This window comes from Xiphophorus maculatus, chromosome 12 (genome assembly GCF_002775205.1).
Source record: "Xiphophorus maculatus strain JP 163 A chromosome 12, X_maculatus-5.0-male, whole genome shotgun sequence".
In the NCBI taxonomy this organism is placed as follows: Eukaryota; Metazoa; Chordata; class Actinopteri; order Cyprinodontiformes; family Poeciliidae; genus Xiphophorus; species Xiphophorus maculatus.
This window is the reverse complement of record NC_036454.1, coordinates 19670507-19693478: the sequence shown is the minus strand read 5'-3', so window position 1 is coordinate 19693478 and position 22972 is coordinate 19670507. Positions and strand designations below refer to the sequence as shown.

At 36.8% G+C, this 22972-nt stretch overlaps 1 protein-coding gene across 2 annotated transcripts; it reads right to left on the bottom strand.

The window, feature by feature from the left end:
- On the bottom strand, positions 1-22946 carry xrcc4 (X-ray repair cross complementing 4). 2 transcript variants are annotated; one of them, XM_023344160.1, is made up of 8 exons: positions 22814-22946; positions 17083-17235; positions 16130-16326; positions 8352-8518; positions 7271-7435; positions 6982-7049; positions 3563-3690; positions 1-2591 (listed from the first exon to the last, which is right to left on the bottom strand). In XM_023344160.1, exons 2-7 carry the CDS (start codon positions 17213-17215, stop codon positions 3602-3604), a joined length of 819 nt encoding a protein of 272 aa, XP_023199928.1. In that variant the 5' UTR covers positions 17216-17235; positions 22814-22946; the 3' UTR covers positions 1-2591; positions 3563-3601. The 2 variants fall into 2 exon arrangements, with proteins under 2 accessions (XP_023199928.1, XP_023199927.1); XM_023344159.1 differs by having other exon boundaries at positions 22829-22945.
- Between the last annotated feature and the right edge of the window lie 26 nt (positions 22947-22972).

The following is a 22972-nucleotide window of genomic DNA, read 5'->3' as shown; positions in this document are numbered from 1 at the left end:
GCTCATAAGCTTTTTATTACAGAAGAAAAATGTTACAAGAGTCATTATTCAAGTATTGTTAAAAAAAATAATGGTAGAAAAATCCCTTTTGTTATACAAAAGGGATAACAACAAGATTGTGAAGCAAAGCACACTTAAGAGTTTGGGGATATAAGACAATACAGTGTTATTCACATTACCTTAGAAAGTTTACATTTGACAGGTGTAAATAAGGCCACTTTCAGATTCATTCAGTCATTTTTGATTTACACGCGTTTATTACATCTCACAATCAACTGACAGCATCTAGAACAAAATAGGAGATGCTGTCCCCTGTAGCCACCATCAACTCAAGGTAGTATAGGATTGAGTAGGTCATATGTCATACTCATATGCTACATCATATGAGTATGGCATAGCATGAAGCAAAAGACAGCAGCTGCAGCAATAGGAGCATTTTGGTGCACACAAAATGCTCCTATTTTATATGCACCAGTGTCTGACTTATAAGCTAAGAAATATGTTAATACACAGAATCTGATTCAGACAATAAGATGCTAAGGATAGACCACTGTATAGAAAACCAGCAGGAGGTAACAGAGGCAGACACATCCAGTCCAACAAAAATTTGACATTTTAAAAGGGGAAATTTTTAACTAAAATATAAACCAATAACTGTGAGAATTGGGCCTATTATGAACTCTATAAAGGAACGGCTTGCATTTCTTATATTTTGTGGTCCTGTTGATAGACCTTCGTGAGTGAGCTGTCATTTTCAGTTTTCAAGAACTATTTTTATGAGGCCAAGTTGTTTCAGACATTACACTTCAAGGTGGAGAGCGGTGAGTCCTGAGCAGCCCAGCATGAGACAAAGACGGGTCTGTCTCATTGCAACTCTGTGGCAGGAAAAACAGGAAGGCTCCTGTCATTTCTCTGGATGATGGGAATTCTACAGGTGCACTCGATAAGTGAATGACGATGATAAGTAAGTGACTGGATGCTTAATGTGAGGCTGCCTCAGCCGTTGAAGCTTTTTCTTGAACATCATTAACCCCTCCAGCTGCATGAGCACGTGTTCAGTTGAAGGATATAGTTTGCCCTTGGGAAGACGCCATCGGGATTTAAAAGCTGTTTTTAAATGCCAAACTTGCTGAGAAGATATATGTACATAACCACTGAATACCACAATCCTAAAGTATTTTACATGACTTGCAATATAGAACATTGTAACTAAAATCTTGTTCAAAAGATAACCTTTTTTCTAACTTTTGAACTCAGCTGTATGCTACTGACCATAAAAACTTCTGTTTTCAGAGGCAGCCACACTTGCTGATGATTAATAAATCAAATACATTTGATAAGCGGCTCCTGGTGGCTCCTTTACCTTTCAAATCATATGAAAGCTCTAAGGTTGTACTTAGTTTTTGCTCAACATCCTATTGATCTTTTCTAAACAGTTTAGAAACCTTTGTGTTTTCCTACCTCTGAGGTAATAATCAAACAACTGCAGAACTTGGCAAAGACCTCATGGGTTTTTTTGTTCTAAAACATTAGAAGGTAGATTACAATAGAACTGTATAAGGTCTGTGCCACTTTTTTTACTATAACTATATGTCCAGATAGTACAACAACCTGCCACACCAGCTCCTCCAACAATTCAAGCATGTTTCTTCTAGTCGATTTCACTATGGCACACAAGCTGACACAAACAAAAGTTATGTGAAATCAAACTATAAAGTAAAATTTAGAATAAAACCACCAAAATCTTCAGAGTGGCCTCCACGTTGTCCCCACTTTGTCTCATCATCTTGTACTGCACTCATCTGTAAATTAACCTCTGACACAGCTCTCTACTTTCCTTTGTAAAATACCTAATTCATGCGGAGTGCAGAGGAGAGAGTGGAACATTCTTGTGGGGATTACAGCACCCGCAAGAACGTGTTGCAGGAGGATTAACCAGGCGGCCACCCGTGGATTTAAGCAGACAAAAAGGTATCATCAAAATGACAAAAGACTGCAAGAGGATCTAAAAGCCAAAGGCAGAATGGTGAGATAAAGAACGTGAAGGCTGGTGCATTGGCCCCAAAGTACAGATGCAAGTACAGTAACTCGGCTACCAAAGCTGGTAGCCGAGTTAAAACACAAGGTGTGGAAATTAAGGCAATGAGAAACAACATCCCCCCCAATCACTCCATGGAGACAACCAAGATGCTTTGGTCATAAATTTCCAGAAAATAAAAGGGCATGTAAAAACAAGAAAAAAGATTAAGTTCAAATTACCTTTGACAAAGTGCTAGTTTACAGTGTTTAAATGCAACATTACAGCCTTTATTCTTTTTTTAATAAATAAAGAAAAGAAAAGCAGGACAAAAAAACACTAACAAAGAAGCCTTTGTTTGTTAGTTTTCTGAACTTGATTCTTCATTCTTAAACAGCACAGAGCCTCAGTGGCAGCAATATTTTAGTAGCAGGCAGGAAGTAAATCCAAATCATGAAAAACTGCATACATTATTTATTTCTAGATTACCTGGCATTACCATTTCGTTTGCAGCAACACAAACAGTTCCCAAAGATACTGCAGATAAGGTGAACGGCCTGTGTTCCCATTCAGTCTGGAGGGTTAGAGAGAAGATGGTAACAATAAATGCCTAATTTGGTTTATTGATCACAAAAGGCAACCAGAGTTTTAAGAATGCAGGAAATCATCAGTTTAAAGAAACTAGCTATGCTACTAGCTAAGCTACTTTCACATTTGCGAATAAAAAATCTGGCACAGAAGAAGGGAGGATCTCTGGGAATCTCTATCCTTGGCTGACACTGTTTTAGGTTGTGTGCTGTACTGTAAATTTGACGTGTAATTAGGATAAATTATAGTGGTCTATCAAACATTTTGTCATGAAAACCCTTCTTATCCATTTAAAGAGGAAGAAAAATGCCATAAATAAAATGTGGTGGAGTAAAAAGCTGAAAGCTTTTGCATGGAGCTTGAAACTTATTGCTTTCACACTGCTCAGCAGGACTGGGCCACACCACACACACTGCTGCAATTGTCTGACTCATTTAATGGGCAGCCACAGCCAGATGCAATGAAGGATAAAAGTTGAGTTTGCTAGAGTTGGAGAAAGTGTAACTAGAAATATTGAGAAGTATGGAGACTATTTTGCCAACAAAATGTTATCAATTAATATAAAAGTTACAGTTTGCAAAATAATTATCGATTAGTTTTAGTTAGTTTTAAAAGAAAAAAAATGACTTTCCCTTTTTTTAACACAATAAACAAGATTAATGGAAGAACAATACTTTAATGAGGGACTGCATATCTTCCGCGGCAATTCTTTTTTTATTACCTATAACTATACACTTAAAAGGATTGTGTTATTTTTTCAATGAAACTTTGAGTATTTTTACTTTCAAATGATCAGGAATTGAAAGATTTCATTGAGTTGTAGATCATTTCAATTAGAGCATCTGCAATAAAACATCTTCTCTACATTTTCATGGCATCACTGTATTTTGATCAACATGATTGCCAAGAAAAGTAACTAAGATAAATTAAATTGTATGCACTGTAAATAAAACTCACCATTAATGTTACTGATCTTCAGATGAGTCCGTGTTAGGATTATGAAGCAACCGTCTCTTCTGTCTCTCTCTCTTCATCGTCAGAAAAACTTTGATGGATAGGGACGCCTTGTGACATTAAACTACAATCTGGATACAGAAAGAGCTCATATGTACTCACAGATAACATTGAATTCCCAACTACAGTAGTAAAGAACTTAACATTTTAAACATGCAGTGCCTTCTAAAAGTTCAAGATACCTTTCTTACAAAAATATTTAATGTCTTTTATGAAGATTTGATGTAATGGACCAAGATAAAGTAGTACATAACTGTAGAGTGGAGGCAAAATAGAGGCATAGGTTTAAAGATTGAGTCTGAATAGAAATTTCAAGTCTTGCCATAAACTATCAATTAGATTTAGGCTCTGATTTGCCAGGGCTATTGCAACATCTGAACAGGCCTTTTCAGAATAGATTCAACATTTCCGTTGTAATACAAAGTTTGTATCTATAGCTGTATGTTTGGGCCTGTGTGTCCTGCTGGAAGATGAACCTCTGCTCCAAGTCAGAAGTCTTTTGAAGCCGGTATGGCTACATTTCCAAAGCACTTCATGTTGTGGTATCTAAAAGCACAAAATTACTTCAAACTTAGAATACCCCAAATTACATGCAGTTATTATAGAAATGCAACCACATTTCATGCAGAACCAGTATACCTCAGCATCTTTTCAGTGGGATTCAGAAAGTAGCTTAAATAAGTGATGTGTAAAGCAAAAGTATTACCCGAGGTTTAAAATTATTTCTAATTGGGAACTCTTGTAGCACATTTGTAGCTGGTTCAGGACAGTTATCTTGTTAACCCTTGTCAACCTGGGACAACTTTGCAACCTTTATCATTAATAGAAATCTAACATTCCTCAATGGTCCGGTCGCAATAGATTACATATGAAGAGACAAACACACCTGTTTGCCCTGTAACACTGCCACTAGCCTGTTCACATTCAGAGATTGCCAGATTGAGAACCTGTTTTAGAGGGAAAAAAACACTTGTTCTGTCCTGATTTAGAGATAAGAAAAAACTACTGTAGCTGCCATCATTACAGTTAAATGAATAAAAAATATTTTTTCTTTACGGTTCTCCTCCTAAGAAGCTCGGCCGGTCAGTAAGACTGCATTTCACCTTCCTCTCCATTCTGTCTCTATCTCTGCTATCTCTGAGTCTCCTCATATGAGTGATGCTTCCTGTGTTGTCACTATCAGAAGCTAAACCTGGAGGGAGTGAGTCAAAGAAAGCCACCCCCAGCTCTGCACAGCATGAAAACACAGCCTGGGGCCTAAAGGTCAACAGGGGCCAACATGTCAGAAGGGGGAAAAAAAAAATCAGAGGCCACTAAAACATCAGGCTGCCCTGCTGTTGTGTGTCTGATCCAAGTGAAGCTTGGTGACAGCTAAATGGACGAGGATTCACATGGTCCAAAGAAATGCAATTAAATAACATTAAGGTGAATTTTTTACTTTTCACATCTTTGTGAATTTTACTACGAATCAATGGCTTGGTTGGGAAGATTTTAAAATTAGTTTGATCAATTTTTCTTTTGGAAGTTAGATAAATTTTGTACTTTTCACATCTTTGTGTAGATTGTTATGTATCAATGGCTTGGTTGGGAAGATTTTAAAATCCATTTCACCTTTTCTTTATTTGTAAGTCAGATAAGTATAAACAAAACAATGTAAGAAATAAAGCCTTAACAAAGAAAGACAAGTGTTCAGAGGTCTTGCTGACAAGCTGCAAATCCAGCAAATTGTGACTTTAAACTCCTCCATGGCTCTGAACAACCAAGTGTGTGAATAAATGCCTGGGCGGAGGACCTGCATGCGTGTGCGTGTGTTTCTGTGACAGAGAAAGTGGAGAGCCAAAGAACACAGCTTGTTGAAGTCACAACACGTGTTGCAATGTTAATTTCTCTTTGAGTAGCCAGAGTTTGACTCATACTACGAATGCAGCCATAGAGAAAGTGGAAACACAGTACACCAGCAGGCTGCAGAACTGCAGCAGGAAGGCGGGTGGTGGGGTTATGACGTCACATGGCTACCCTGCATGATGCAGAAAGGGGCAGACCACCTCATGGCTGGCCGTGTTGAAGCAATCAGGGCAGATTTACTCACAAGTATTTCCCAGAACTAAGCTACCTGGGGGTATATTCTCTGCTTTCAAGTTTCTGCTCAAACTCTCTGCTTGAATATTAAATTACCTTTAACTGCTCAGTTTATTGGACAGTAAAATCTGTAGAAGGAGAGCTAAATTTTAAGAGTTTCACTAAGAGCTGTCGTCATTACTATATCACATGAGAGAGGATATTGGTAATAGGAGTAAGCTTGACAAGTTCAGAGTCTTTGATCTCTCTGTCCTTTCATGCTACCTTGCATAAGTATTCACTCTCTATTTTGTCACATTGCAACAAACATAAGTGTATTTTGAAGTGTTTTGGTTTATTAGAAAAACACAAAGTAGCTCTTAATTATGAGGTGGAATAAAAAGATACATGTTTTTCAGTATTTATATCTCAGAAAAGTGTGTTATTTAGCTAATGAATAAAAGCCTAGCAGAACTGGGTTTCGCTGCAACCATAGTCAAAAATATTTTTGGGGTATGTGTTTTCCAGCTTTACTCAGTCAGATGGAGATGTTTGCTTGCTTTTTGCAAAGCAGCACAAGCTTAGTCAGATTGGATGGAGAATCTTCAGAAAGATACATTTTAAGCCTTAAAACAGATTATTAGTTACACTGAGATCTCAGCTCTGATTGGGCCAATCGCACACTTAATTATGTTTTGATCATGACAATTTTGGCTGTACATTTAACATCATTGATCTGACTGAGGGTGAACCACAATCACAGTCTTGAGTGTTTTGCAGCCTTTAAGAATACCAGAAAAATTCTGCCACTGATTTTCTGGAATTGTGTCTCTTTCTTTCATAAAGGAATGATTGTTAGAGTGTTTGACTAAGATGTTTTGTCTACAGCTCCTTCAGTGTTATCTGGAGCCAGTTGAGTCACACGTTTTCTATTTTCAGTTGATTGACTGAACAGATGTTCAAAACCTTGAAATTATGTTTTATAGCCTGAACCTTTTTTAAACTTCTAAATCTTTATTCATGACCTATCTTCTGTGTTCCTTGATCTTTGTGGTTGATTTTTTTTTTCACTAATGCTCTTCAAGAAATGTCCAAAGTCTTCACTGAACAACTGGACACATGCTTATATTACACTGTGTTTAATATGTAACTTCTGAAGATATTTGGCTGCACTATATTTTATTTAAAGGTAAAACAGTAAGGTGGGCTCACTAAAAATGAACCCCAATATTGTCAGGGTCTGTCATTTATATTTTTAAAAAATGTGATAACTTTAATGCATCGTTTTTCAAAAACCAACAGACCTTTTATGAGGATAGTTGACTCCTGAGAGGGATGTCCACCGTCTTCACTCTGAGAGGCCTCACCGTCACTAAGTGCAATTTAGAAAAGAGCTTAGATTAATGTACAAGGTTAAAAAGAAAAAGAAGTGGATACATCTTAATTAAAATAAGCCTAGTCTGTTAGTATGCCAAAACATTACTATAGAAACATATAGCAAAATAAGACATTGGGAAAAAGTAGTAGGATGTCAAATTTATGGGTTCACTGTTATCAGAAAAATATCAACATTTCCAAAGTAATCGCATAAACCTTTGTCTTCTTTCATCCTCTGTCTGCTGCTCATCAGTGTGGCTGAGCTGTTGGACGGTCTCTTGCAGTCCTCTGATCTTCGCTTTCTTCTCATTTAACACCATGACAAAACGCGAATACATTTCCTTTTCTAACATCTCCTTATGCTTAACCTGCTGCTCCAGCCTGTTGGAACAAACATACAGTATCTCCATGTGAAAGTGAACACACAAACAACTAAAATGTGTTTTAACGTGCCTTCTTATTTGACAGTTGGGATGGTGCTTGCAGGGACCCCAATTTTACAGAATGCCATAACTGATCTGAAATGGGAGACTACATTTGTGCCGTGCACAATGAGAAAGAAAAAAAAAAAACCTTCTGTCTTTTTCACAATGTGTGGAAACAAGGTGTGAAGCTTCTCTGTTACGTGTCATAGAGCTCAAATCATTAACCAAATGCTAGAAAAACCAACACATGGTACGAAGAAAGAGCACACTTTTCAAACTTTAGGATTATGCGTAGAAATAAGAAAAAAATGAGTCTTTGGAGGATTCTGTAACTATATGAATGTAACCACAAATGTACAAAATTCCACAACAAATTTCATACAGTATTGATGGAAAAAGCATGAATCCAAGAAAATACAGAAACTTTTACATGTCTAACAGTTGAAAATCTTCCAGGAGTGAATATTCCAGCAAAATTCTTCCAATATACGGGCTTAAAAGTTTACTGATGTAGAATGAGACATTTTATGTTAAAAGTAATGATAAAAAATAACGAATAATATATAAAAAATATTTACATACTTTTCCCTTTTTTAGAGTGTGTTGATCACAGGTAGGATTTGGTTTTTCACGCTTGACTTTATTTTCAATTTTGACTTTATCTTTGTTTAATCAATAACCGTGTAAAATCAGATATGTGATATTAAAGACTTGAGAAAAGATGTGTTTTTTTATTGTTAATCATACACTCTACATTCTAATGGATGTGAATAAATGCTAACATAGCCTTAAAAAAATGTCAGCAACAAATATAACTAACACCAGAACAATTATTCATTATTTTCTCAGACTTTTTTCCTTGAACTTCTTACTCTTTCAGTATACGCTGGTGATCCTGTCTCAGTGTACAGTTCTCCTCTAACAGCCTTGAATTTTCTGTCTCCAGATCTGCTCTGTGCTGCAGAGACGTCCCGATCATCTCCCGGATGAGCTCCACAGAGTTTGGTGCTGGCTGAAGCTCCACAGAGCCCAAGTGTATCTAAACACCGAAACAAAAAAGAAAGAATAGTATTAAAAGGCGGCAAAAAGTAAAGAAGGTTTTTTTTGTATTTTTGTACAAAAATAGCAGAAAATGAAGATTTTTCTGCATGTTCTTTGGCTTTATTATTTATGGGTTACCAAATGGCCCAGCAGTAAAGAATGACCTTAATTATCAAGCCCACTTCCTTTGCATTGACAGATTTATTGCCTAACACGTCCATCCTTTTGAGCAAGACCAACTGACAACTCAAGATTGATGTAGGTCTAAATAACCGCATTGACACTGAAGCACAAGTGGATTCTTGTAGTGAAGCTGGAAAAAATCCTGAAGAAAGTCCACTTGGCACTGCAGTCTTGACAGTGACACATAAAATTGTTCACTGGCCTCATCTAGCTTCCAAAAATCAGCTACCAGTGAAAAATGAGTAAGCATTTGCACCTCTCTGTCATCATGAGAAGTTCTGGTGGTGCAACAAACATTGCATAAAATCTTCTCTGAAGTGGGAGACTGTTTGAGAATGAGGTGTTTTCTTATGTCTGGGGAAAAAAGCCGGATGACTTATTTATTCGCCTGTAAAACTATACAAGTGAGACATTTCACCTTTCTTATTTCTTTTCATTAGCTCTTTAGAATTAAACACATCCTTCTGATTCAAGAAAATAATCCACATTTGGTTTTTGTTTTGGCATGAAATCACTGAGAAAGAACTTAGAAGCAAATGCTGCACACAAAAAGATTTCGAGTTTTCCACCAATTTGATGTAGAATGCCAATTTTATCATTGTAAGCAACTCTTCATATTTGGTTGGCACCCTTGTCATAGCTGCATTTTCACTCACTCACTCACGCCGACACACACACACACACACGCCTACACACAACATGGTACAGTGAAAAACCAGAAGGCAATACAGTGCTAAATCTTTAACTGTACAGAAGTCGAAGAAACACTGTAATAATGCTGCCATCTTCAAAATAGCTGTCATTTTTGACCTGGATTGATGAATTTCTTGCAGATCACACAGCTGTTTTACCCTCTTTTGATTAATTTTAATGTGTCATTTAACAACTGAGTTCACCCTGTCCTCAGATTTTCTTTTTCCTGCACATAGTATCTTGCATTCTAGTACATTTCAGCTTCAAAGTTTGCTTCAAGTAATCTTTTTTTTTACTTTGAGCAAGTAAGGTAGTCCAAATAATCAATCATCCATCCATTCTCTATAGCCACTTTAACAATCCCAGTGCGCTGGGGACCTTCTCCAGTGATCACTGTCCAATGATAGACTTAGTCTATCACAGAGACACCATCCATATGAACACTAACCTAAGAGCAGCTTAGAGGAGTGAATAGTTATGTTTTATAATAGTTATGTTTTAAACTGTGGGAGAATGCTGGAGCACCCAGAGAGTAGTCTGCTGTTTTCCAATGCCTATTGTTGATTTCTAAAATGTGCAACAATTTGGAAGAAAAGTTAAAACCAAGAGTTTTATAAAAAACTACTAGGAGTTTCTGTTTTTTTGTTTTTTTTATTCCAGTTTTTATTATTTGCTTATCTGCAGAAATTGCCATTTTTGAGTAAGTAGATTTCTCTTGGCCACTATGGCTGTGCATTGACCACGCCCTACAACTTGTGACTTGACAAGCTTGATAGGATGAGCACAAGAAGAGGACCACCCAGAATTTATGGAGGATGATCCTAAGAACTAAGGCATGTTCAGTAACATTAAGTTGTCTCAGATGGCCGGAGCAGTGTTCTCTCATGGAAGGACTTAGTGTGACTTGAAGCTTAATGAGTCATCAGCATGTTGATGTAGCTGTGATCCGGTAGATGGGTGGCAAGACTGTTTAGTTTGGCAAGTTTGGTAGAGACACCCACTAAGAACGGACAAAGGTTGTTATATCAAGTTTCAGTACTATTCACGTGATTATGTTTAATTCCAAGACATATGAATTTGTAGACAGGGAGAAGATACATTTTACCATCTGTTTGCAAAAGCTAGGAGTTACCAATTTGTGAAGGTTAGTGGAAGCTTTGATCTTCCTCTAACCTCCAATCCATCTTCTCTTCAACCCCATCTTATACTTCTTGCTATCTACATCTAAATCTCTCCAATGTTCTCCACCTAAGAAAGGTCATATGACAATAAATCAACCACATATGGACGTTAGGAAAGAAGTGAACTCTGACATGCTAAGTACACAAATATTTCCACATTTCAAAGAACAATGTTAATGCTAACACCCATCATTTGCAGTGCAACCTTTAATTAAAACTAATGTCGGAAACTTTGTGAATCTTTACTCTGCATACTGACAGAGTTTAGGCACATAAATCTTCCATAATCTTCCATCAACCAGCTGAAGGCACTAGAAACAGATATCTAAACCTCTGCTAGGTCAGACTCTGTTTACTGAATGAGCATTAGACTAACCTCAGCTGTTGTTTATTTATTCTGCTCCTGCTGGCTTTTAAATACCAATGGTTGCATGTTTCTCCATCCTGGGTTTTCTAAGAAGATCTACAGCTGTAAACACAAGCATTTAACATCACCAAGAGTTTGCCTTTATAGCACAGAAAAAGGAAGACATATGCTAAATAATCTATAAATACTCAAATCTATTCAAACAGTTTGCTTTCCATTACTGAAACATTGTAATTAATGCATTTTAAAGAAGCCAAGGTAAATGTATATTTTACTTTGGCTCCTTTAAAAGTAAGGAGTGGAGTGGAATATTCTGTCAAGTTTTCCTGTCTCAATTTGTTTCTCCTGACACGCAAAGCTAAAGGTCACATGGCATCTTGTTGCCAACTTCTGCCAAGATGTGGGAGGTCGGACTCATTGTCTGTGATGGAAAACCCACTGCCACATTCTTTTTCTCAACTGAAACAACAATGAAGCAAGGATATTGTCCACAGTAAGTATTTCTTCATCCAAAACCTTCATAAAAATCTCACAATAAACACTGAGTGTTCTAAGCTTCCCCACAAAGACATAAGAAATTAATAGTAGCATTATCACTTAGTAAAAAACTTAAATGATTTTCACACCTTGTGTGTCTGAGATACCGTACGATTATATTTTCTTTAAAAAAAACTACAATAGCATAATTTAGGATAATGTGTTAAAATCAAAACTTCTGGTTTCTCAAATCTACAGTGTGATTCAGAGTGTGTGGTCTGGAAATTTGTTTGTGTGTGTCTGTCTCAGTCAGACCATAAGGTCAGATCTTGACATGGGTGTGCAGCACAACTGTTCTGGTGAAAATGACACCGTAACATACCGTGAGTATGGAAAACAAGGGGTTTGTTATCATACCCATCAATACTGCTAAAAACGTAAATCAACATCTAATGTTACCGTTTTCAGGATTATGTCTTCCTTTAATCAAAGGCCTTTCTGTGGTATCACTCCATAATCTCCCTTTAAACAGTTTGGCTTTCAAATAATATTAGCATAGATTGTTGATTATATTGAATAATTTCTATGAGTTGACCAAAAAAGGCTGGCCTAAATGTTTAAATATAGATTGACTGAAACTTGTACAATATCTGAGCTACAGTCATTTACAAAACTCTGTGTGGAACTTAAAACTAACACTGCACATCACATATCTTACAGTGAAATGTGGTGGTGGCTACAGCATGTTGTGGGGTTGATGTTTAGCAAGGACACAAAAACTGTTCAGGGTTAATGGTTAGATGGATAGACACAAATGTAGAGCAATACAGAAAGAGAAGTGGTATACAAAAAAGACCACAGGGGAGATTTATCTTTCAGCAGGACAATAGCCCTAAACATAAAACAAGAATTATAATTTTATGCTTGAAATTAAAGCTTATTCATGTATTACAATTGCACAAAATACAAACATAAATCCAAATGAGATTGAAAATATGTGGTTGAAACTATTATTACATGTTTTCCAATAAATCTGTCTGAGCTTGAGCTTTTTTTTTTGCAAAGAACAGACAATATATTTAGTGGCTATATTTGCAAAGCTAGGGGAGACATACCCCCCAAAATTTGCAAAAAGGGATGAATCTATCACATCGTCAGGGCTGAACACGAATGCTTTTTATGGATTTTTTGTTGTAAATCATTTTTAAAACTATGCTGAGCTATTTCAGAGCATAAACATTATTGTAGTTTAAGAAAGTACATTGTCAAACATATATCTTATACATAGTTTCAGTCTTTAAATAGTTATTGTGTCTACCAAACAGGGAAGTGAGTGGGTGACCAGGAGCTTCTCATGACGATAAGACAGTATTCAAGGTTTGGCACGGCTACTTGGTATGGGAAACGTGGGCAAAGATGTTAAAATCAGCTTGTCTTCTTAGTTCCCTGATCTACTGTGAGGGGGCGTGACGCCAGATAAAGAGCAGGAAGTGAGGGGCGACAATCAGTCCAGTCCTGATAATACAAACTTTCACAGAAACAGCAAAACAAGCTACCAGACAGGTCTTTCTCAAACGCAGGGCAAAATACTTCCTCTAATGAGGTGTCTGAATTTAAAGATGTTAGTTGTTGACAAATTAGTTACCGACTCTTTTTTTATTGCTTGTTTGTTTTTGCTTGTGCTTAGATGAGAGTTCATTCAAATTAAAAAAATTTATCCCAATAAAATTGGTTTCGGCTGAAAGTATTAAAGGAATCGAAGGCTAAGTTGCATCACTAACACATCACCCTATCCACTCTGGTAACATAGAAAAAGAGACTCAGGTCTGTTTACAGGTGCCATGTTGACTAACTGCATCTAAATATAATACCTAAAATACCTAAAATAAAATAATCATTTCCGCTGGACTTTCTTCAGGCTGAAAGAAAGCATTGTTTAACATGTTATATTAATTTCCAGCTGCTATTTTTACTTAATATTATATTTATTTATTATATTTAATCAGTGAATAAATGCAATGCAAGATTGGATTTATATTTCATAACAATATATAATGAGCCCCTCCAGAGGAATCCCAAGGTCTTCCAGCAGCCAGCCAAGAAATAAAGTTGTTATCTCTTTATGCTCATGACTTATTTCCATTTGTGTCCAGAGGCTGTAACAGTAACGGTAATAGCTAACCAATGTGAAAATGTGAAAAACAAACATATTTCATCTATGTTAGTTGACATACACTAAATACTCAGACCATTATGAACACCAGGTTAGTATTGTGAAGGTTGCACTTTTAGCCTCATCAATAAGCCCTTTCAGAGATGCACAAAAAAGATCTGCAGATTCCCCAGCGGTTCTGGGGGATGGTGCGTTAGCAACAGCTTGTTTGAGCCCTGTGGGTTGTAGGGTGGAGTCCTTTTGGATTGGGGTTTGCTTACAACAGATATTATCAGACCACATTAGATTTGTATCTGATGAGTCTGGAGACCAGCTGCAGATTTAAAGCTTTGTTGTATTATTTGAACTATTCCAAGCAATTTTGCATATCATTGTTCTGCAAGAGAATTACCTGCAAGTGAAGGGGCAAGCTGATGACATGTTTTGCTGTATCACAAGTCTGACACATCAATTTGAATACCTGAGTGAAGGTATTTGCTAATAAAACACTGAAATTTAAGAAAGAGGGCAATGTCACTGACTGTACCAATTAATGTTATGGCTGAGATGTGTGTTTGACTTAGTCACACTTTTGATTCCTTTATTTTCTTTTCTGTCATTGCACTAAAACAGCTGAGCAAGCTTCTAAATTAAGGCCTTAGATCATTACTAATTTTAATGCCGTTATTATTCCCTGTCATAAAATCAAATTACAAATATGTAATACCCCAGCAGGGCTGAATTTATTTCAGTCTCATTTATTTGACTAATCAGGTCAGGTCAGCTTTAATGTAATATTTACCATCATTTTCTATATACAGCTTTGGAATTAATACAATCTTCAAGTATAGAAGATTTTGTAATGTGGAATTGTGTCTGAGATGGTTTAAAAATCTTTATTTAAAGCAGACATCAACATGTTTCTCTTATGGTGCTGCCCACACAGCTAAAGTCTGTGAATCCAAGACATGCTATTGCTGCAGCGTCACTTTATTTTATATTAATACGACTAATTCAGATCATTTTGATTTTCTTTGCTATTGCCAATCGTGTAACACATCCCCATCCATATGAGAAAAATCTGCTTACAGGCCCCTCAATCACATTAACCGAGGAAGAAAAGGTCACTAATCAACCAATGTGTAAGATAGGACTGCCCTGTTCATAAATCAAGGTTTTATGGTCTGTACTGTGTTCCTAACCTTCTGGCCCTCTTTCTGTGATCATCTTCTTTTGAGCAGCGCCCATAGACCATTACTGCTCCCTAAAGGCAAAAGCACCCCTAGGTTAGAAGAATGACATGAAAATCAACAGGGAGAATCCAGAGCTGTTCTTTATCAAAGTGTCAGTTGCAGTGAGTAATTCTCCAGAGCCTTAGAAAAGGGGTTAGCTTATGCTTTTTGAACATTTTCTGGATTTAACAGTGACTGTTGGAAATATTGTACGTTACCACTTTTTCTTAATGGTAGCTATCTCATGTTTCTATTAATGGCAAGACAGATGTTATTTGTAAAGTGCAGTTTGTGACTTTTTTTTCAGTTTCCTGTGGGCAGCAAAACCTTTATAACTCCACTATATTGTTGGGAGGCAATAAACCTTATCTTTAAAACAGTTCCCACCGTAAAAGAAAAAAAAAAAAGCTTCCTTTCTATTTTTGTTGTTTGCCATTACAGGCATTTATCCTCAGGGAACGGTGATTACAGGACATAATGTTATGGCATTCAAAAGCACTGACACATATTCACCAGTAATCCAAAGCACTCAAAACCAGTACCAGCAAATCAGGCAGCAGTTGAGCTTTTTGGGATATAAACCAGCTGAGTGACCTGTCAGTTAATGAACGTTCTTTTTTAATAATAAATACATTTTCTTAAATTAAAAATTAGATATTATTCCTTATTTGTAAACTAAGCTTATATTCTGACAACATAAAACAAGTTGAAGTGTTTATTTTAATTTTAACCAGGGGTACCATTAAGTGTGGAGGGAAGTGGATTTTTTCAATTAACTTAATGAGTAAGACTATATTTGCACTGCAAGTCTTCATGCTTATTTTGCAGAGATCTGATCCATGGCAGAGGAAGTAATGGACCATGCTGTCCTTATGGAAGTAAGTGTTTACGCAGTATGTTTCTCTGTGTGGGCACAGACTCTGAAGCTGTTCTCTGAAGCTGTTCAAAGTGAGCAAAGTGAATCACTTGCAGGAGACACTAACAGTGTTTCCTCCGACACAAATTTGCAAGTATGTCACCTTTTAATGATTTGTGTGATTTGTATTGTTAGGTCGGTCAAAACAAACAAAAAAGTCAGATCTGGGCAACATTTGTTTGCAGAATGTACATAGTCTATGCTTCATTAACAAAGGCTGCGCTGAATTCAACTATTGTTTCTGGTGAAATGTCTTGTAAAATGTCTAAAAGTAAATAAAGATATTTTATTTCTTGCCTTTTTTGTCACAGTTAATTATGTTAATTAGTCATCATTGCAAGTACAAAAATGCTAATGAATTCTGGTAGAGTTTTTTGGAAACAAACATATACTGAAAGACATTCTCACCAAAATGTTGTTGCAGATCTTCTGATATGAAAGAAGATTGTGATCCAAAGAGAGGCAAAAAGAATACTCCTCTTTCCCATTTCGTTTTCCTCCCACTCTTTCTTCACCTTTTGTTAGAGCTTGAAGAAGATCTTCAACATATTTCTCCCTTATGACTCCCATGTCATTGGCTTCTCTTGTCATCTCATCCTCTGAAACTGACAAAACAATCACCAGTCAAACAATTACACTCTTGAAAGGCTTTTCTTTTTTACTTTTATGTTGCCATTATTTCATAAATGCATGGAACTGGAAGTTCACAGAAGATTGCAAGAAAAACTATAAACATTAATTAAGCAGTAACAAGAGTGCATGTGAAAGCAGGTTTTAAAGGAAGCATGCAGAGAAACCAAGGGGAATGTCATGAGTTGTTGCACAGCTGCTAATGCTGGCTTGAAGGTCCCAATTAACACATCAAACACAGAAACATTGACAACCCAGTAGCCCACACATAGCTGTCGCAATTCCATCTCTACCTGTCAGCTCTGCAGATGGACAGAAAAAAAACAACTATGGAGTAGTTATGTTCCAGGTGTCCTTTAAGAGAACACACCGTCTCGTACACACATAACCACAGACCCACACATACACACAGATACGTTGTTGTGTGTGTACACACATTCACATTAGCATTGGCTTGTATTGACAAAGACAACCCTTGTAGAGTTTAATATAGTTTCTACACCTGTAAGCTGCACAGTATATTAGTAAAGAAGAATAATGAAACAAGGTCCCCACTGTCCCTCAGGTTAAGCAATCAGAACAGTCATGACATTATGAGATGGGGTCAACCAGGTGCTGTGGACAGCCTGGTGAATGGTACACCTGCTGACAAAGACATTTTCTACCACTAACTCGTTGGAGTATCTTTTTGTTAATAATCTGGATACAGTTTTCAAATATAAAGCCCTTACCTTCTCCGATCCACGCTGAGCTTCCGTCAGTAAGAGCTAATGTGAATCCAGCACCCAGGTCCACAGCCCAGTCAACTCTTAGGAAGTAGGGGATGCCTGGATTCAGAGTAATCTGCTGAACCGTGCCACTCATGTCTCGTATAACCTTAATGCCTGCAGAATATCAAAAACAGGTATTCACAAATTCTAAACAAAACTCCATATATTCATCTTCTGTCTTCTACTTATTAGAGATTAGAAAATTCAGGTATTCCACCCCAGCAACACTCTCCAGCTCCTTCTGGGGAATGCAACGGTGTTCCAGGCTACAACAAAATTCAAAGTGCCTCCAGGAGGTACTTGGTCTTCCTCAGGGCTTCTGTTCAGTGAATGTCCCCAAAGGGCATCAGATGCCAGAACTACTTAGACCAGTTCCTTCTGATGATGGAGAGAAGAGGCTATACTTGAAGTTCTCCCCAAACGGTTGAGTTCTTCATCCTCATTTCGCTACTTGTTCCTTCAGTGATGATTTATATCTGATGGCCAGAGCTGAGAGTCAAACCATAGACTCAGCAATAAATTTAAAGTTTTGCCTTAGTTCCTTTTTAACTACAACAGACCAGAGTTGCACCCATATTATGGAATTCAAAATCATCATCCATTCAGCAGCACTTCATCCTACCATCACCAGTGAAAAAGACACTAGCATAATTTATATCTTCCACCTATGGCAGAGACTGACCACAATCTGAAGAAAATAATCAACCTTTTTTCCAGTTGAGGACTATAGCCTCAGACTTCAGTGGTTCAATGACCTTGATGAATTGCAGATCACAATAACAGACGAAACCTTTCCCAGACTAAGCAGACCAGGGGATCCCCCAAGAGCCTGGTCTGTCGGGGGTGGGAGGGAGCATTGTGGGTGAGAGCCTGGTGGTCCAGCGTTTGCTCCAGGCTTGACCAGAAATATCAGAAGTGCCTAAAAAAAACGGGATTAGAAATTTCAGTCTGGTAAAATGCAGGCAGGGAGGAAGAGGTGCCTGTGAATGTTAATTTCTGGTGGCATAAACTGAGTTTTGGTGGAAGCATGAAGCCATGTTTCTATGTAAAACTGCATTATTCTAAATGTATAAAATAACAGCTCCCTTTCAAGTGGTCCGCTTACTTTGTTGGCTTTGTAAAGCTTTTTTTGTAAAAAAAAAAAAAAACAACCTACGAACATTGTAGGGTTATCAATCTACCAGATGCATCAATGTACTTTATTGTTTTACTTCTTGGTTTTGGTGAGCAAGGCTCCTTGTACGTGTCTTCGGTGGGGGTGTTTCTGAGTCAGTAGGACCACACGGATATGAGAGGTTCTGGCAGATTTTTTCTTTCTTTCTTTTTTGTTGGAACGTGTGTTGCTTATTATCAGCAAGATAATCACATGCTGTTAAAAGGAAAATACAAGACTATTAAATCTCAAGCAGCTACTTGAGTGCATTCAGAGTATTATTTTTATTATATATGCAAACACTTCTGACATTTCACCGCCAGCCATCTAAGCGGCATCTCATGGACTCCCAAAACATGTGGACATGTCAACTTAAGAGTATGATCAGCTATTGTAAGCTTCCTGAGCTAGAAATACTCAGTAAAAACATTAACACAGATTTAAAGATTACAAAAAGTCCTAATTATATTTTGGTTTTGGAAAGTTTGTTTATAATTTTATTTGTTTTGTAAAAAGCTTAGATTATTCATGCAAAGTTATGTCAGACCATTACAAAGAAATTCAAACCGGTGGGACCCACTCATGTTAAAGAGCTTCCTGCTGTGAAACTGAATTGTTATTTGCCAGTGCCACAGTGATAAACAGTCTGAGCCACATAACCCTCTGGCTAATGTCTTTGCTGCCTGACTCATGACTGCAGTTAAAAGTGAGGGCTCCAGCTAGAAACAGCTGTTTTTCCACAGCTAAGACCTAAACTGTTCACAGGGTTACAACATAATCTGAGTCTGTGCCTTGAACATGTGCTCTGTTCAAACCTTTTGAAAAACTTTTACTTGATTGTGAATAGTCAATCCTAAACATGTATTTATAAATTTCACAAGTAGTGAGTGGTGATTTAGACAACTGCCCTTCTTAAACACAGGGCAAAGAGTGTGGAGAAGGAAGGAAAAAGCCAACTAAATTAGCAGTTATGAGAGCTGAACAATTTGGGGGAGAAAAGGCAATGATTGACCATGTTGAATTATGCAATGACATGATGAGCTTCTTACTGCTAAGTAGTTACTGCAAGCTATTGTTGGCCATGCTTCATACACACTATATGTCAAAGATGTATCCACAAAGTCAATACAGATATATGATATAGATTATAATGTAAAAACACCAAGTACAACATTGTAAACATCTACCTATTTCCACACAGTTGTGCTGTTATCACCAAAAAGGTGGCAGTGAGAATTTAAGCCTTTTTTGATTTGATTGAAATCCAAGGATGTCGGAGGCAAAGTTAACACCTCAACTGAGTGACTTTGTTTCTCAAATCATCCCTTGAGTCAATACATGCTGACAACTGCAGCCCAGAAAAACCAAGCAAGAGCTCCAGTTTCAACATCAATGTCATTGAAAGTGATGCAATCTGAAAAGATAACAACATAAAAGTACATATATATCTCCTACAACAAACACAGAAACACCACAACTTGAGTACATGTAAAAATGTAACATGGAACAGATTAAGGATGACCCTTTGTGCTTTAAGAAGGGGCGTAGCTGAATGAATGATGTTGCTAAAGGCATCAACTTTAACCTCATAAAGTAAGCCCAGCTACTCATTAGTTACTGTAACATCTGTTGTGAAGGAGCGATGACCCTGTGCTAATGACAGAAGGACAGTTCCATTAAATAACCAGCACTGTCTGTCTGTCTGTCTGTCTGTCAGGGGTGGATAGTCGTGCAAAACCATCAAACCCAATTCTTCAGTCTTACTGACGGCATCTCTTTAGATACCAAACCTTCTGATACAAACCTTGAAGCAAATAAATCATCAACAAAAGAACACCATGACACGTAGCTTTTATCTTAGTCTTTCCTATACCTTTGCTTACACTGTTGAAATTCTTGAAAACTTTATGGAATCATTTTTTAACGTCTGTAATTTGATGTTGATCTGCAGTCAACAGGCTGCATAACACTAATCATTTGTATGATTAGTGCTTATATATGATATATATAAAATCATTTGATTTTAATATGCAACTAAATCAAGAAATCTGAAGCATAACTGTTTATTGCCATATTTATTTATTTTTTAAATCAGACAAAAGAGGACAGTTCTCTCCATATCTGGGATCACTCTTTGCCTAAAGCGAAAGGGTTCAAGTATTTTGGTGTCTTGTTCATGACAGAAAGCTGATGTAGCAGCAGACAGGTATTCAACTAGAGTTTTGTGTGCGTTAACAAGAGTGATACTTAATGAATCTTGATATTCCGCCTGATGGTTTTGACCAAGGCTTTTTAAAAATTGGGGATTGGTCCGAAAACTGCAATCGGTGCACCCCTAGTAGCAGGTCATTTTGATCAACAACAAAACTAGTAACTTACCAAAGAAAAAGTAACACAATTTACTTCTCAATTAAATAAACTACCAGATTTCTTTGGAATCAAGCTATCAAAAGTCAGCCATTTAGACCTGTTCTCCTCTCAACCATTACTTTGATCTCAGAAATGTTTCCTGCTTTTTCCATCCCGATAGAAGCAATCTCATTCTGGACTGTTTAGACACATGGTTCCAAGTTAGCTTCATACTACAAATTACCATCAGGCCAAGGGTGTTCGCTGTGTGTGATCAAACTTTAGCATGCACTGCACATACTGATACTACGTTGGACCTTGATTTGACAACAGCGCAAGGACCTAAAGCAGTCAGCATACTGTAAATTATAAAACCGAATCACATCATGAAGAATGTGAGCCTGTTTAGGCTTGAATCCCACCAGTGAAATATCTAAAACATTATTTATGTGTGGTTTACAGTGTGACAAATTTCCTTGCGCGTGAAGCGCACTCTAGGAGTGTCTGGGAAGGAAATGTCAATTGGGATTTACAAAACATGGTCTAAATGCAATCAAGATGGCATGTGGTTTGTTCAAGGGAGGAGACTTTATTGCGAAAATGTTAAATGAAAAGTGAACCACAAAAACCTATCTTTACGTCATCATGAGACAATAGCATAGAAAACTTTTAAAGTACAAAATATTGTGGTTATTTTAAGTTTTACTTGGATATTAAAGTGCAAAAAATGAATCTGAATCTGGTAGCTATTGGACAGTATTGGAAATAACTAGATTAAATAAATAAGAATTGTAACTGTTAAGTATTCAAAATGTTTAACAAAAAGATACAACAAAATTTTATTCCAATTAAATCACAAATACAGTTTTAAAAATCTACTTTACTCTTTGCTAAGCAGGATTAAATAAGTGGTGGAGAAACTACCAAAATGGTTCACAAACTGTTAAATGTAAATATAGATCACCTAACAAACAATAAACTCAGGGCCCAGGAACTGGCATACAAATGTATTCACATCCCTTGAACTATTTCCCAATTTGTCACATTAAACTACAAACTACAATATATTTTACTGTGTAATGTATTTCAATATGAATGGGTAATTTAATTTTCATTTTGATTGTGTAAAGGTGGATTTTTTTTTTTTATTATATAAAAAACATTACAGATAACTCTGCATCCTCTTTATGACATGCTCATGCAACAATAGGATGTCTTCAATCTGAGTATTATTCAGAACCCCTACTGCTACAGGAGATCCTTCCTGCCCGCAGACATCAAATCTACAAGAGCTAAATTGTTGTAGATCTGATGTCTTCATTATAAACTTAGTTATAATGATATTTAATATTCCTTTACGATTAAAAAAATTGTTGAGCAGAATTGAATTGCATTGAATTTGTTGTTCTATAGGGACAAAGATACTCAAAGAGCATCGGACTATCGATAGGAAAAACTTAAGAATAAAATCAAGATAGAAAAAATGTCCAAAACTACAATACTGTTTGAATTAAAACAGATTTGAATGATAGAATGGCACAGTCAAAATCCAATTTATATTTTGTGGAAATATTTTTTTTTAAATTACAGCACAGATGCTTTACATCCAATTCCACAGAGTTTCACAATTCTGCAAAAGAGAATGGCCATATAATTCTACCCCTAAATGTCCAATGCTGATCGAAACATGTACCAAATGCAGCTAAATGTGGCTCTGCAAAGCACTGTCTCAGAGGGGCAACTTACAAAAGCATGCCACACTTTTTAGATACTTTGGGGGGATGGAGGGAGACCTGTATCATTCTTCCTTATGCTTCTTAGTTGGGTTTTACATTTGTTATTGGTTTATAACATAAAATCACAATGCATTACCATAAGCTCATGGTAATGGCTTGATGTAAATGTCACAGAGTTCAAGTACAGTATTTGTGCTAAAGTACAAATACTTTAGCATGGTACTATATTTCTGTCATATTCTTGTAAAGAAAAACATGTGGTAAAATTAAAAAAAAAACCTCATATAATGTAGTAACAACTTCCTGGTTCTACTGTTGCTGTATTAAAGGACTTATCAGTTGACCACAGGACTTTAGTAACATTTTATAGTGCGGGAAAAGCAATAACAGCGTGCATAGTTGACTGCTGCACACCGTGCTTGCTTATATCTTTTCTTCAGACAGAAATACCTACTGTTTTAAAACTTACGGGTACTGGTTACTTGCTGCGACGTCCAAACGCTGAAGTTTGGGGAAAGACAACAACTGGCTAATCATTGCACACTTGCGTTGACAGCTCGGCTTCTCTCTTCAAGTCGTTCAGCCATTTGCTCTCAGCCAATCAGCAAACAGC

Bases quoted from the DNA above. Each gene is read 5' to 3' on its own strand.
- xrcc4 (XM_023344160.1), bottom strand. From the start codon at position 17,215: ATGAGTGGCACGGTTCAGCAGATTACTCTGAATCCAGGCATCCCCTAC. The intron at 8,519-16,129 runs GTGAGAATGTCT...TTCGGTGTTTAG, and splicing joins AGATCTGCAACAACATTTTG to ATACACTTGGGCTCTGTGGA. The intron at 7,050-7,270 runs GTTTATGCGATT...AATTGCACTTAG, and splicing joins GAGGATGAAAGAAGACAAAG to TGACGGTGAGGCCTCTCAGA.